Source organism: Ahaetulla prasina, chromosome 7 (genome assembly GCF_028640845.1).
Source record: "Ahaetulla prasina isolate Xishuangbanna chromosome 7, ASM2864084v1, whole genome shotgun sequence".
Lineage (NCBI taxonomy): Eukaryota > Metazoa > Chordata > Lepidosauria > Squamata > Colubridae > Ahaetulla > Ahaetulla prasina.
This window is the reverse complement of record NC_080545.1, coordinates 31,401,828-31,415,667: the sequence shown is the minus strand read 5'-3', so window position 1 is coordinate 31,415,667 and position 13,840 is coordinate 31,401,828. Positions and strand designations below refer to the sequence as shown.

The following is a 13,840-nucleotide window of genomic DNA, read 5'->3' as shown; positions in this document are numbered from 1 at the left end:
AGCATAAGCATGTAATAACTATACAATATATAAGCATGTATATAAGTATGAGTATGTAATAACTATATTAATTGGATATAACGAAAGGAAACAATAGGACAGGAACGGTAGGCACACTTGTGCTCTTATGCACACCCCTTACAGACCTCTTAGAAATGGGGTGAGGTCAATAGTAGACAGTTTTTGGTTGAAGCTTTGGGGATTTTGGGTTGAAGCTTTGGAGACAAGAGGATGCTAAAAATGTTTTTAACATCTATTAGTCACATTTATATACACATAGCAAGAAATTTTAGGAGTTGAATTTTTAAAAATCCGTTTTTTCTGTTCCTGGTCAAATGCATAATTTAAATTAGATGTTATTGCAGCAATGCAGCAATTAGACATCACATACATATAATGATGTGGCTATGTATTTTGAAAATTTGACCAATTTCTTTCTCTTCTTTTTTATTAGTTTATAGTATAAAATACAAAAACAAATAGTAGGAAAAATAGAGGATGAAAAAAGGTTCAAAAATGTGACATTGTGATGTGGCTATGTATTTTGAAAAAATGAACAAATTCTGTTGGCAATGAACATTTTAAAAATTTGATTTCCAGCTGATATATGAAATAACAGAATTGCTATCATTATATCCTGGTTTGCTTTTTAAAGGACACGTTCATGTTAATTTTTCAATATGTCATGGCATAATACATCTTATTTTTAAAACTAATCTTTACATTTAATAATCAGTAAAATAATGGGTACAATATTGATTTTAGGAGACAGCTACCTTTTTGTTATTTTTACATTATTGTGCATAAACTCCAGTCATATTCTAGAACTGAAGTATATCATATATTCTCCAGTATTAAAATGCTAAGTGATCTTGGTTTATTTTTATTTATTTAATTTTGTCATAACAGTATACATAAACATTGTCATAAGTAAAAAACATATCATGAAAAATGTATGTATGTGTGTGTGTGTGTATATATATATATATATATATATATATATATATATATATATATATATATATATATATATATATATGAATATACATTAGCTATATTAATTAGATGTAATAAAGGGAACAATAGGACAGGAACGGTAGGCACTTTTGTGCTCTTATGCACAAAATTATTATTATTATTATTATTATTATTATTATTATTATTATTATTATTATGCACAAAATTATTATTATGTGAAATAGAAATGAAACATCAATGGTAAACAATTCAGTTAATAGATTATTATTGAATTGTCAATGCAGCATGACTACATTCTTTTTTAAGCCCTATTTACCAAGATATATTATGTATTACCAAGATACAGATATATTATGTCAGTACATAGCTGTCACCTTCTTGAGCAGAAATCAGGAGTCCAAAAAAACACCCAGACTATACACTCTGCCAGACTGGGGCAGTACAACCATGACCAAAGATGGTAATTCTCCCAGTCCTGAACTCAAAGCCTCTGCATTTTGCCAGGGTTCAGTTTCAGCCTGTTGCTCCTCATATAGACCTCAACAACTTCCAGGTATTAAGAAAAAGCGGTCAAGGCATTTGTTTAACTCATCATTTGCATAAAGATAATCAAGCAACGAATCACCGAACACCTAGAAGCAAACAAAGTAATAACCAAAAGCCAACATGGGTTTATCAAAAACAGATCATGCCAGACTAATCTTATTGCATTCTTTGACAAAGTGACAAAATTGGTGGACCAGAGGAATGATGTTGATATAATTTACTTGGACTTCAGTAAAGCATTTGATAAAGTAGACCATAACCTACTACTGGATAAAATAGAAAAATGTGGGTTAGACAGCACCACCACCAGATGGATTTGTAACTGGCTGACCAACCACACTCAACGTGTAGTCCTCAATGTAACTACATCCACATGGAGGGAAGTATGCAGTGGAGTACCCCAAGGCTCTGTTTTAGGCCCAGTACTCTTCAACATCTTCATCAATGACTTGGACAGGGGATAGATGGGGAACTCATCAAATTTGCAGATGCACCAAGCTGGCAGGAATAGCCAACACTCCAGAAGATAGGCTCAAGATACAGAAGGATCTTGACAGACTTGAACATTGGGTGCTATCTAACAAAATAAAATTCAACAGTGAAGAAAGTAAGGTTCTACATTTAGGCAAAAAAACCAAAATGCACAGGTACCGTATATGTGGTTCCTTGCTCAATAGTAGTAACTGTGAGAGGGATCTTGGAGTCCTAGTGGACAACCATTTAGATATGAGCCAGCAGTGTGCAGCAGCTGCCAAAAAAGCCAACACAGTTCTGGTCTGCATAAATGGAGGGATAGAAATTAAGAACATGTGATGTGTTAATACCACTTTATAATGCCTTGGTAAGGCCACACTTGGAATATTGCATTCAGTTTTGGTCGCTACGATGTAAAAAAGATGTTGAGACTAGAAAGAGTGCAGAGAAGAGCAACAAAGATGATTAGGGACTGGAGGCTAAAACATGAAAAATGGTTGCAGGAACTCGGTATGTCTAGTTTAATGAAAAGAAGGACTAGGGGAGACATGATAGCAGTGTTCCAATATCTCAAGGGTTGCCAGAAAGAAGAGGGAGTCAAACTATTCTCCAAAGCACCTGAGGGTAGAACAAGAAGTAATGGGTGGGAACTAATCAAGGAGAGAAGCAACTTAGAACTAAGGAGAAATTTCCTGACAGTTAGAACAATAAATCAGTGGAACAACTTGCCTGCAGAAGTTGTGAATGCTCCAACACTGGAAATTTTTAAGAAAATGTTGAATAACCATTTGTCTGAAATGGTGTAGGGCAGGGGGTTGGACTAGAAGACCTCCAAGGTCCCTTCCAACTCTGTTGTTGTTGTTGTTGTTGTTATATTTACACAAAATGACAGTATACACAGCAAACAAGATAACTATGCTGGATTTCGTATCACAGATCACTAGTCAAACACTTCCCAAGTGTTTAGGACTGTGTGATGTATCGGCAAATTATGCAAGCAGATCCCAATAAGGTGGCCTTCTGCAGCTGACCAATGGTGATCTTGTCAGCGCCAATTGCTTTTAAGTGCTTGCCTAGGTCTTTAGGCACAGATCCCAGTGTGCCGAGTACCACTGGAACCACCTGCGCTGGTTTATGCCAGAGTCTCTGCAATTCGATTCTCAAATCTTGATATCTGGTGACTTTTTCAAGTTGTTTCTCATCGATTCTGCTGTCACCAGGTATAGCAATGTCAACTATCCACACTTTTTTCTTTTACACAATCGTGATATCCGGGGTATTTTGTTCCAAAACTTTATCAGTCTGTATTCGGAAATCCCACAGTAGTTTTGCATGCTCATTTTCAATCACTTTTTCAGGCTTATGATCCCACCAGTTCTTTGCTACAGGCAGATGGTAGTTGTGACACAAGTTCCAGTCATTATTATTACATTCCAATTATTATTATTATTATTATTATTATTATTATTATTATTATTATTATTATTATTATTATTATTAATGTACAAGAGAGTATTATCAACATGATGGATGATCTTACCTAGCAGCTTTATGTAGATATGAAACAGGAGTGGAGAAAGCACCAACTTCTTTGGAACTCTTGGAGTAGGGGCTACAGTTTGTACCTCTTACTCCCAATCAACACTGACTGAAAAGAGCCTCTGAGGAAGGAAGTGAACCAGACAAAATAGTGCTTCCCACACCCAACCCCCAGAGCTGCTCCAGAAGGATACCCTGATCAATAGTATTGAAAACTGTGGAGAGGCCAGGTAGAGCAGGAATGTACTACCCCATCCTGCTCCCACCAGAGGTCATCAAAAAGCAAAACCAATACCATTTCCATCCTGTAGCCATCCTAAAGTCTGATTGAAAGGAGTCCAGATAATCCATTTCATCCAGGATCCTCTGGAGCGCACTTACCCCATATTCACTCACCATGTCACAGCCTCCAGATCCCCATAGAAGCCTCTTCACAGTACAAAATCACATTCAAAACAAAGTAGTCCACGAGTAGATTTGCATTTAGTTGATCAGAGGAAGTAGCCATGCAAAACCTTCAGCAGCTGAGGGAGCCAAACACACTTCACAGAATGCTGCTGTAGCTGCCAGCCAGTCACCACATGGTGTACTTTCTTGTAGATGCCATCTTTGCTACTTCCACCATATTCCAAGTCTGCGGCTTCCACAATCCAAAGTACAGCAGCCTGTCATTATTAATTACCTATTTTGCTATTTCTTTGTCTGTGTAGATTCCAACACTCCATCTGACGTAATACAAATAAGAAATATAAATATTGTTTTGCAGGGATGTTGGACCTCTTAAACTAGTATCAGCCATGTAGTTTGAGATATTCTAGAAATATGGTAAACAGTATATGAGTCTTAAGATATTTATATATCTTTTGATAAATATCAAAATTCTGCAAATATTTTTATTCAGTTGCCCAAAACATATATTAAAATCTTATTGCTAACATTATACTCACATGCTCTCTATCTAGAAGAACCTTTATAGGAAATACATTTGTAAAGGATGAAGTATCCCTCTTATATCATTAGTTATATTATTTTTGGGTTGAGTAGGCAAGTAAGAATTCACTCTCTTGCTTTTCAAGCCTAAAGATCTAAAAGAATGCAGTAGATTTTGGCCATCTACTGTTGTTGGTAGATTCCCTGTCTGACAGTTTAGACATATTTGAAAAAGCATGAACATCACTTAGTAGGGAAAAAAAGTTTTCCATAATACCATGTAAATTATGCAATTTAATAATACTGTCTTGCTTTTAAAATATAATAAAACTGTTTTCAAAACTCAGTCAATATTCCTAGTCTCCTACCTACCACCTTATCAGCTACTGAAGTCCTGTCATTTTTAATGTCTTCTCTGATTTGCTGAAACAAATTTAGTTTTCTTGCAGACTTTTTCAAGAAACACCTCTTACTGTGGAGCTCAAGATGACGAATATCGGGTGGAGGTTACTACAGCTTTACAGCGAATTGACTTATTCACACAGCAATTCAACACTATCCTCTTAACTTCTATATCTGTCTTCATTAAAGGGGATCTTACTATAGCAAATCTGGGGACGTCTGAAGGACACTTTATGCAGGTAAGCAATATAATATTTTACTACTTGGTTTTGTTTTGGTTTTTTTACAACAAATTCAGTCAATAAAGGCTAAGGCTGGGAAGGAAGGGAATCATCCTTGAATGGGAAAGTCAATCCTAAAATTTTAAACAGTAATACAAGTTAAGCTGAAGAAAGCAGACATGAAATAAAATCCATGCTCAGTTTAAAACCACTAATTAATTTGAAGTAGAGTTATGACATTATTTCCTCTATAGTGGAATACCTCCTACATTATCTTTTGTTCAACTCCAGCATCCACTGTTTCTGGCATTGCTCTCAGTCCTAAAGCAATCTCTTATGATACAGCTAGTCCTTTGGATAAGACAGCAATCCCAAGCACCTGTAATTCTATTTTCTTCAAGGGAGTTCTATTCATGAGTTTAATCAATAGAATTAAAATAACTATTTTAAGGAAAGAAAAAAACTTTTTATTCCAAAGTATGAAGTAGTATGATATAATTATCCTGCTCGTCAAAAAATGAATGAAAATGTTCTATACCCTAGCATGATACAGTATATTTGAATTTTTAAATATCTTGAAAGAAATTTTAAATTTTCTCTTTTTAAAGGTACAGCTAAACCATTCTATTTAGATATTAGTTTCTGGCACTGAAAGTTTCGGTGAGCGCAAGCTCTTGAAATCCATTTTTATAAGTTGAACAGCTCATTCAAATAGTAACCAGCATATTTAACTATTGCAGGCTGTAGCTCTCCAGTTGCTTTGCAAGAGAAGTCAGCAGTTATGTGGACAAATAGTGGGGTAATATATTCAGTGAACTTTTTTATGTTTAAATGTGATATGGGGAATAGGATACTAATTCGCTATAGTTTCCTTTAAAGTGTCAGCTCTTGATGTAAAATATTTTTATACTTTCCACAGAAATAAAAAATAAGATTTTCCTATATCAGAATAGTGTTCTTACTCATTTCTGTCATAAGCCAGATCATTTCATACATTTTATCCTCACTATACTAAACTCTAGAAAATCTAACACAATACTTTCAGAGCACGTTTCCTTTGGTAAGGCTAGCCAAGGGAGTAAAAAGAATGCTATTGTTTGAAATATGTTGTGCCATTAGCAGAAAATAAGGAGAAATATCCACTGTATTGAGTTACTGAGCAAAAATTGTCTTCAATATTGTATTTTAATAGCCTGTGGAGTCTTCCCCTCTTCCCCCAATTTTGTTAGAAGAGTCTGACATATTCAAAAGTCCAGTACATATGAATTGCTTTTAATACTTAATAACATCCTATCTGTTCTTAATATTTTGTCTTGTGATGCATCTTTTAGGCATTAAAAAAATAAGAGAAGGAATGTGAATATTATAGAACGTATATAGGATTTCCTGGTTTTTTTGTTAAGCAAATAGTTGCATAGGAAATAGTTTCAAATGTATTCTCACATGCTGTTTCTTGGGATTATCAATAATAAACAAAATTTAATTGTGATATCTGTTACTAGAGTTATTTAACCTCAGAGTAAGGACAATGGTTATATATTAGAGCAAATCAAATACTCTAACACTCTGTTTAGATATAATAGTATAATTATTAACAAAATTAACAACAATATGTCATTGGTACAGAATTGCATAATTAATATGTTAGCAGGTAAGCTGTACAATGGACTTTTTTTGTAAAAACTGCAATAAGGAGATGAAGAATTTTTTTTTATAACAAAAAATGAAAAACAGCAGCTGTCTGAAACACTTACATTTTCTGAATTTTCATGTTTGAGCTTTCTATTAAGCATTAGGACCTATGGAGTGCTTAATTGTAACAACTATCCTGATAGTGCAATCCTATGCTAGTTTCTTCCCAAATATTCCTCTGCTATTCATTGAGCTTCTGAAGTAACTGTGCATAGGGTTGGGACACAAGCTTTGATTATGTTATTGTGCACATTTTATGAGGCAAACTTTCTAACATTTAACATTTTTATTGAGTTATATAATAAAATAAGTTACAAAATACAGAAGTAAATAGGTAGGGAGGAAGAGGGAGGAAAGAAGCATGGAAGGATAAGAAAAGGAAAGGAAAAAGAAACATTGACTTCTGACTATCTCTGTTGCAGTAAAATAAGGCATTAACATCAAATCACAACTTTTTTTTAATAATATGAGCAAGTCATTTCTATAAGGATTTACCAATCTAATTGGTAAAACCCAAAATCAAAGTTTCATTCTTTTCCACTTCAAGCACAAATTTCAGAAGCAGTCAACAAGTGGAAACAAAAGTATTTATATTCTTTTCTTTAATCAAAATAGTCAATTATGCCATTTCAGCCAACTCCAGCAACTTCTGCAACCATTTGTCCATGGTAGGAATTGAAGTGTCCTTCCACTTTTGTGCATACTGTACAATAGTCTTGCTGCTGTCAACATATATAGTAACAAAGTTCCAAATTTTCTACAGGTCTTTTTCCATTAACTCAAAAGGAAAAGTTCTGGTTTTATATTTATCTCCATTTTCAAAATTTTATGTATTAAAATATGAATCATACTCCAATTTTTTTTCCTTTATCATATGTCCACCATAGATGATAAAAAAATTCCCCTTTTTATACTTGCAACATTCATTTGACATACCATTAAACATCCTAGATAATTTATCTGGTGTTAAATACCAACAATACATCATCTTATAGAAATTTTCTTTTAGATTATAATTTAATGTAAATTTTAAACCCTTCATCCACATATTTACCCATTGTTCAAGCATCACATTATATCCAAAATTCCTTGTCTACTGAATCATACAATGTTTTACATGCTCATTTTCCAAATTCAATTTCAATAATATTTTATAGATCTTATTGATAATTTTTATCATTTCCACATAATAACATTTCCAATTCATTTTTAACAAAGTCAAATCCGTACTACTTTTTATCCAGTTTAAATCTTTTTTTCGGTTGTTGATAAGTAAACCAATGGCAAGCATAACCTGTTTCAAGTTCTTCCTCGATTTTAATATTGAGTCACCAGAGTTGAAAGATAATGTTTTAGCATACATTAACCAGTTTGGCTTTGCACCATTTCTTTTCTAAAGAAAGCTTCCTGGAATGACACCCAAAGAGGCAACTTCGAAGAGAACCTTGCTTTATATTTATTCCAAATTCTTAGCATGGCACATCTAACAACATGATTATTAAATTCAACATTAACTTAACTTTTATCATACCCTAAGTAGCCGTGCCATCCAAACCTTAATTCATGGCCCTCTAATTCAAGATGCTCTTATTCTGGATGCTCCCATTCTTTTGACCAGGTCAGACAGCATGCATCGAAATACAGTTTCATATCTGGTAGACACAACCCCCCTCTTTCCTTGGCATCTTGCAATAGTTTATATCTAATTCTTGGTTTTTTGCTTTTCCATATGAACTTAGAAATATCCTTCTGCCATTGTTTAAATGGGTTGTCAATTGTAAGCATTGGTAATATCTAAAATTAAAAAAAAGGTAAAATAATCATCTTGATTGCAGAGATTCTACTCAGTAATGATAAGTGCAGTTTATCCCATCTTTGTAAGTCTTGTTTAATATCCCTCCAAAGAGGGACGTATTTGTTTTGAAACAGTTTTGTATTTGTATTTGTCAACATAACCCCTAGCTATTTTAACTTTTTCTCAACCCTAAAGCCCAACTTTTTGTTCAATATATCACGGTCTTGAGAAGACATATTCTTGATCAGCATTGTTGTTTTCTGTTTATTTACTTTGAAACCTGCCAAACCCCCAAACTCATTCAATTTCCTCATCATGTAGCCTATGTCATTTTTTGAGTCCTGTAAAAATATAACCAGATCATCAGCAGATGCCCTCAGTTTAGAAACTTCTTTCTTAATAATTACACCCCTTATTTTATCATCTTGTCTGATACTTCTATTCAGAACTTCCAATACCAAACGATACAACAGAGAGGACAAGAGGCATCCTTGTCTTGTAGCCTTTTGAATTTCACATGAGTTAGTTAGATCACCATTTATGACAATTTTTGCATTCTGTGATGTGTAATCGCTTTAATTTCTTGGATCAAATTCTCTCCAAAGTCCATTTCTTCCAGCACTTTAAACATAAAGGCCCAATTTAGGTTGTTGAATGCCTTCTCTGCATCTAAAAATATTAAGGCATCTGGTTTCTCATTATGATATTATAAGTATTTAGTAATATTTAGGACAATCCTCACATTATCTCTTAGCTCAGCGGTCACCAACCAGTGGTCCGTGGACCACTGGTGGTCCATGAGAAAATTTTGGTGGTCCCCAGAAAAATCATTTGCATTTTTAATATTGCACTAAATCAGGGGTCCTCAAACTATGACCCCTGGGCTGGATATGTGCAATGAACGTTTGTGTTGCTGCAGAGAGTCTCCCCCTTCGGGTTCTTTTTGTGTGGGTCGGAAGAGGGCAGAAATTCCTACTTGGGGTCTGCTTCAGTGTCCTGGTGGCTTTTGGTGAAGGCTGGAGGGAAGTGCCGCTGATGGCGAAGAGCCAGAGGGCCTTGTTCCAGTGGGACTGCATCATGGCTTGGAACTAGCTGACTATCTCAGCCCGCTGAGCCTCCAAGCACCGGTACCTGGCCTTGCACTCCCGGAGGTCTTCCCTCTGCTTGGAAAGCCTATGCTCCTAATCCTCAGTGAGGTGCTTCTGCTGAGCCTTCTTCTTGGTCAGATCCAATTTGAACTGAGCAAGCTGTTTTGCCAACTCTTTCTTGTGGTGGCTGCTTAGCTCCAGCAACTGCTTCCTGTTGGGGCCCTAAGGAACCCAGGTGGGCATGCAAGGACTGGCAAGTTGAGACCGGCAAGATGCCCCTTGACATGCGTGACATTGAGTTGGCCATGTCCATCCAGTCATATGACCACTTTGCCACGTCCACCCAGACAGTCATTAAGTAGATCATATTAGTGGTCTGCGGGATTTAAAATTATGAATTTAGTAGTCCCTGAGGTCCAAAAGGTTGGTTACCCCTGTCTTAGCTGTCTTTTCGGCAGAAAGCATGTTTGGTCTTTCAAATTGCCATAAGTAGCCATAGTGCCTTTTAAATGTGTTACTACTGCAACTCATCATCTGCAGAAATTGTACTTAGTTCTTTGGGCATGGCATTATAGCGTACAAGTAATTGCCATGAAATTTAAGTACTTTATATCTGTATTCTAACATTTTCTCACTGCCAGCATTTCTTTCTAGCAGGTCTCTGAGGTCTTTAAACACTTGTGGGACAAGCATAACCTTTGCCAATGAACATCTATTCTCTACAGCATTGACATGTCAGGGAAAGAAACCTTTACTGACAGAATTTCTGTGTGTCAAACAACTGAGTTTGACAGTTGTAATACCCAAGTGAGCAGCAGCAGGAAACAAAGATAAAACAATGGTCTTGAGCTACTTTAAAAATTGCAGTGATGTTGTAATCTGCATTCAAATGACATGTGCTGCTGATGAATCATATCTGTGTCAATTAGGCCACATCAATGCAAAAACCCCAGTTTTTAAACAAAAACATTGAGACATTAATTTGTAATAATCTAATTGGCTGGAATGTCTGTATTATTAAAATTAATATTACTTTGTTCCCCCTACCAAAATAAGAGTTAATAAAAGACCACCAGATAGTCCATAGTTATTACCTACCTAGAAACATTTCAGTCTAATTTTTCAAAATGAAAAAAGGATACTATTTCTTTATCAAACATTGCATATGTCTATGTAATATATACTGAACTACTGAAAACATATCCTTTCCAATTAAGATCTTCTATTTTTAATGTTGAAGATCAAGTCACTACAAAAAAACAATAAATTTTATACCAGCTGTTAAAGGTAATTAAGTATCAGTCTTGGAAATAGAAGTAGTATTTAAACTACAGCAAACTTACACTTTTATTTTTTTAGAGCCTAATTGTATTGGGAGTAGGGAATATTTTTTTTCCTGTCGGAACACGTGCTGCACAGTCATGTACATAATTGTTTTGGCTAAAACAAAAGTGTGAAAACTTTGTACTGGTCCTTAAATATCCTTGACTTCAGAGCTGATAAAATATTGTTGAGTTTCTGTTACAAAACAGACTGCTAATAATTTGACTAACACAGCTGTCATGCATGAGAAAGAAAAGAAATTTATTTTATATTCACCCTAAGCTGTATGACAAGTCTTCTTGCAGATTTTCCCTTTTCTTTCCATTCCCTCCTCCCATCCACCCCCAACATGATTTTGCAGCTGTTTCTGCTTCTTACAGTTGTAATTGTGGTTGGTACTTGGCTGGGAACACAATCTCAGTACAGCTGTTGAGTGCTAAGTGAATTGGAATTTTTTCAGGTTAAATAAAAAGAATTATACTATTTCAACCAGCAATATTATGAGTTAGATTTTCAGTGGGTAAAAGTTGAATCTTGTCCATTGAAGGCTAATCAACAAAGTTCTATGTTCCTTTGATTGATGTTCTTCAAAAATGGCCATAATCTGTCTGGTCATATCCTCATTGTAATGAGGTTCAATGATACTTTAAGTGTCTATTCTTTCACTGGAATTATAAATTTGATCTGTCTCAGTGTTTTACAGATGTTTAGGAATTTTTCACCTAAGGAATAAGACTTATAAGGCGTGATCTTATAAAACATAAAATGTACATCAGTCCTGTAGTGTTGGACTGATCCTTTGCTGCTAATATAGCCATAGTTTTCACCTGTATAGAATGGTCAATCTTATCTAATTCTTTCATTTAAACTTCTGTGCAATTATCTTCCTGAAACAATTGCTTCATTTGAATAGTGTATGCTTGAATTACGTAAAATTTAATGATAGTATCAACAAACTTAAGTAAGGGAATTGTCCAATAATTAAGCATTCCAGAGATTATGAGAAATACTGTAGGTTTGGAGTACTCAGCATGAGAAATGTTGAAATAAAACCAATTCTTGAAGCAACTAGGTTGCTAGGTTGCAAGGTTGACTCAGCCTTCCATCCTTTATAAGGTAGGTAAAATGAGGACCCAGATTGTTGGGGGGGCAATAAGTTGACTTTGTATATAAATATACAAATAGAATGAGACTATTGCCTTACACAATGTAAGCCGCCCTGAGTCTTCGGAGAAGGGCGGGATATAAATGTAAATAAAAAAAACAAAAAACTATTTTTTCTGATAATATTAAGATAAAGATTCCCCTCGCACATATGTGCTAGTTATTCCCAACTCTAGAGGGGCAGTGCTCATCTCCATTTCAAAGCTGAAGAGCCAGCGCTGTCTGAAGACGTCTCCGTGGTCTTATGGCTGGCATGACTAAACACGAAAGATGCACGGAACACTGTTACCGTCCCACCAAAGGTGGTCCCTATTTTTCTACTTGCATTTTTTACATGCTTTCGAACTGCTAGGTTGGCAGAAGCTGGGACAAGTAATGGGAGCTCATCCCATTACATGGTACTAGGGATTCAAACCACTGAACTGTTGACCTTTCGATCGACAAGCTCAGCATCTTAGCCACTGAGTCACCGCATCCCTTCCCAATAATAATATGACAATGGTTAAAATCCTCAAAATAATCCCATTACATTGAATGGATTAGAAATGTGTATAGCTAAAGTGATCTTCAAATGTGTTACTTTTAGAAGGACATGGTGTGAAATATAATATACTTTGAGCATATATCTTCTGGATAGTGGTTTATACCTGCCAGAGATCCATAAAAAAACCAGGCAGAATTTGATTTAATTTCAAGCTTCTTGTTTTTATTTTAAAAAGTCTGAAATTGATGGTTGCCAGTGTTGATCCCTATTGTGATAAAAAAGTTACTATGTACCGTTTTATTAAACAGCAAAAAGTTACTTCAGTCACTTTATTAAAATAATGATATGCAGGCACATGTAGAGTTTAATTGGTAATTTAGACTTTGCATGTATATTAAGATAAATTGATAGTAATAAAATGCTAGAAATAATTTATCTGGTAGCCATGCACTCCTGACTGATTACTTACTTTCATTTTAAGTGGAACATTAATCTTTTGCTCCTGTATCATCTTCAGTACTTGCCATCTCCATAAACAGCAATTATTGAAATATTCTGAGTTGCCGTGAAAAGCTGCTATATATTTGTTGGTAATTATGTTATAGTGCCAAAATGAATATATCAGCAGAAATAGCATTATAAATCTAACTCATCCATTTAATCAGAAAAGTTTGGTATATTCTTTATGGCATTAAGTCCAACATAAATAATTTAGTATGAGGAAATCCTATATGAGGAAATCACCAGAACTGGCTAGAAATCACCGGAACTTGGCAAGGTTATTTGTTACATCAAAATTTTCTATGTGTATCAGGATCTGGCTAGTTCCTGGACTGGAGGCTGCTCAGGAATTCCATATACTGTCCATGAGATCTTTAGAAGAAAATGATGCATATCTTTATACTATGAAAGCTCTGTTTGTATCCTTAAGTTGGCCTAAACAGTGCATTATAAAGCAACAATTTTTGAATTAAGGTATCTAAAATCCACTTACTCAAAGAACGCATAAAATAATCTGGGGAACATTCAGTTCCCATCTATGGAATTCAAATTTTCACAAGTATATTTGCAAAATGATTTGCTTGTGATTTCTGATGCTCCCTAATTTCTGATCATATAAGTGAAGTCAATGGGGAAGCTCACAAAAAGCCAAAATTTGCTCTCAATCCCACTACTTTTTTTCTTACATTTAGTAAACAAAATT

The 13,840-nt window shown here is 34.9% G+C and overlaps 1 protein-coding gene across 9 annotated transcripts in view; it reads left to right on the top strand.

The window, feature by feature from the left end:
- The window catches only part of MET (MET proto-oncogene, receptor tyrosine kinase), a 137,986-nt gene that overhangs the window by 53,267 nt on the left and 70,879 nt on the right, over positions 1 to 13,840 (top strand). For all 9 annotated transcript variants that reach the window (XM_058190978.1, XM_058190973.1, XM_058190977.1 and 6 more), the window contains one exon: positions 4,917 to 5,108. In XM_058190978.1, coding sequence (XP_058046961.1) covers positions 4,917 to 5,108 — 192 coding nt within the window. The remainder of the gene's footprint in view (positions 1 to 4,916; positions 5,109 to 13,840) is intronic.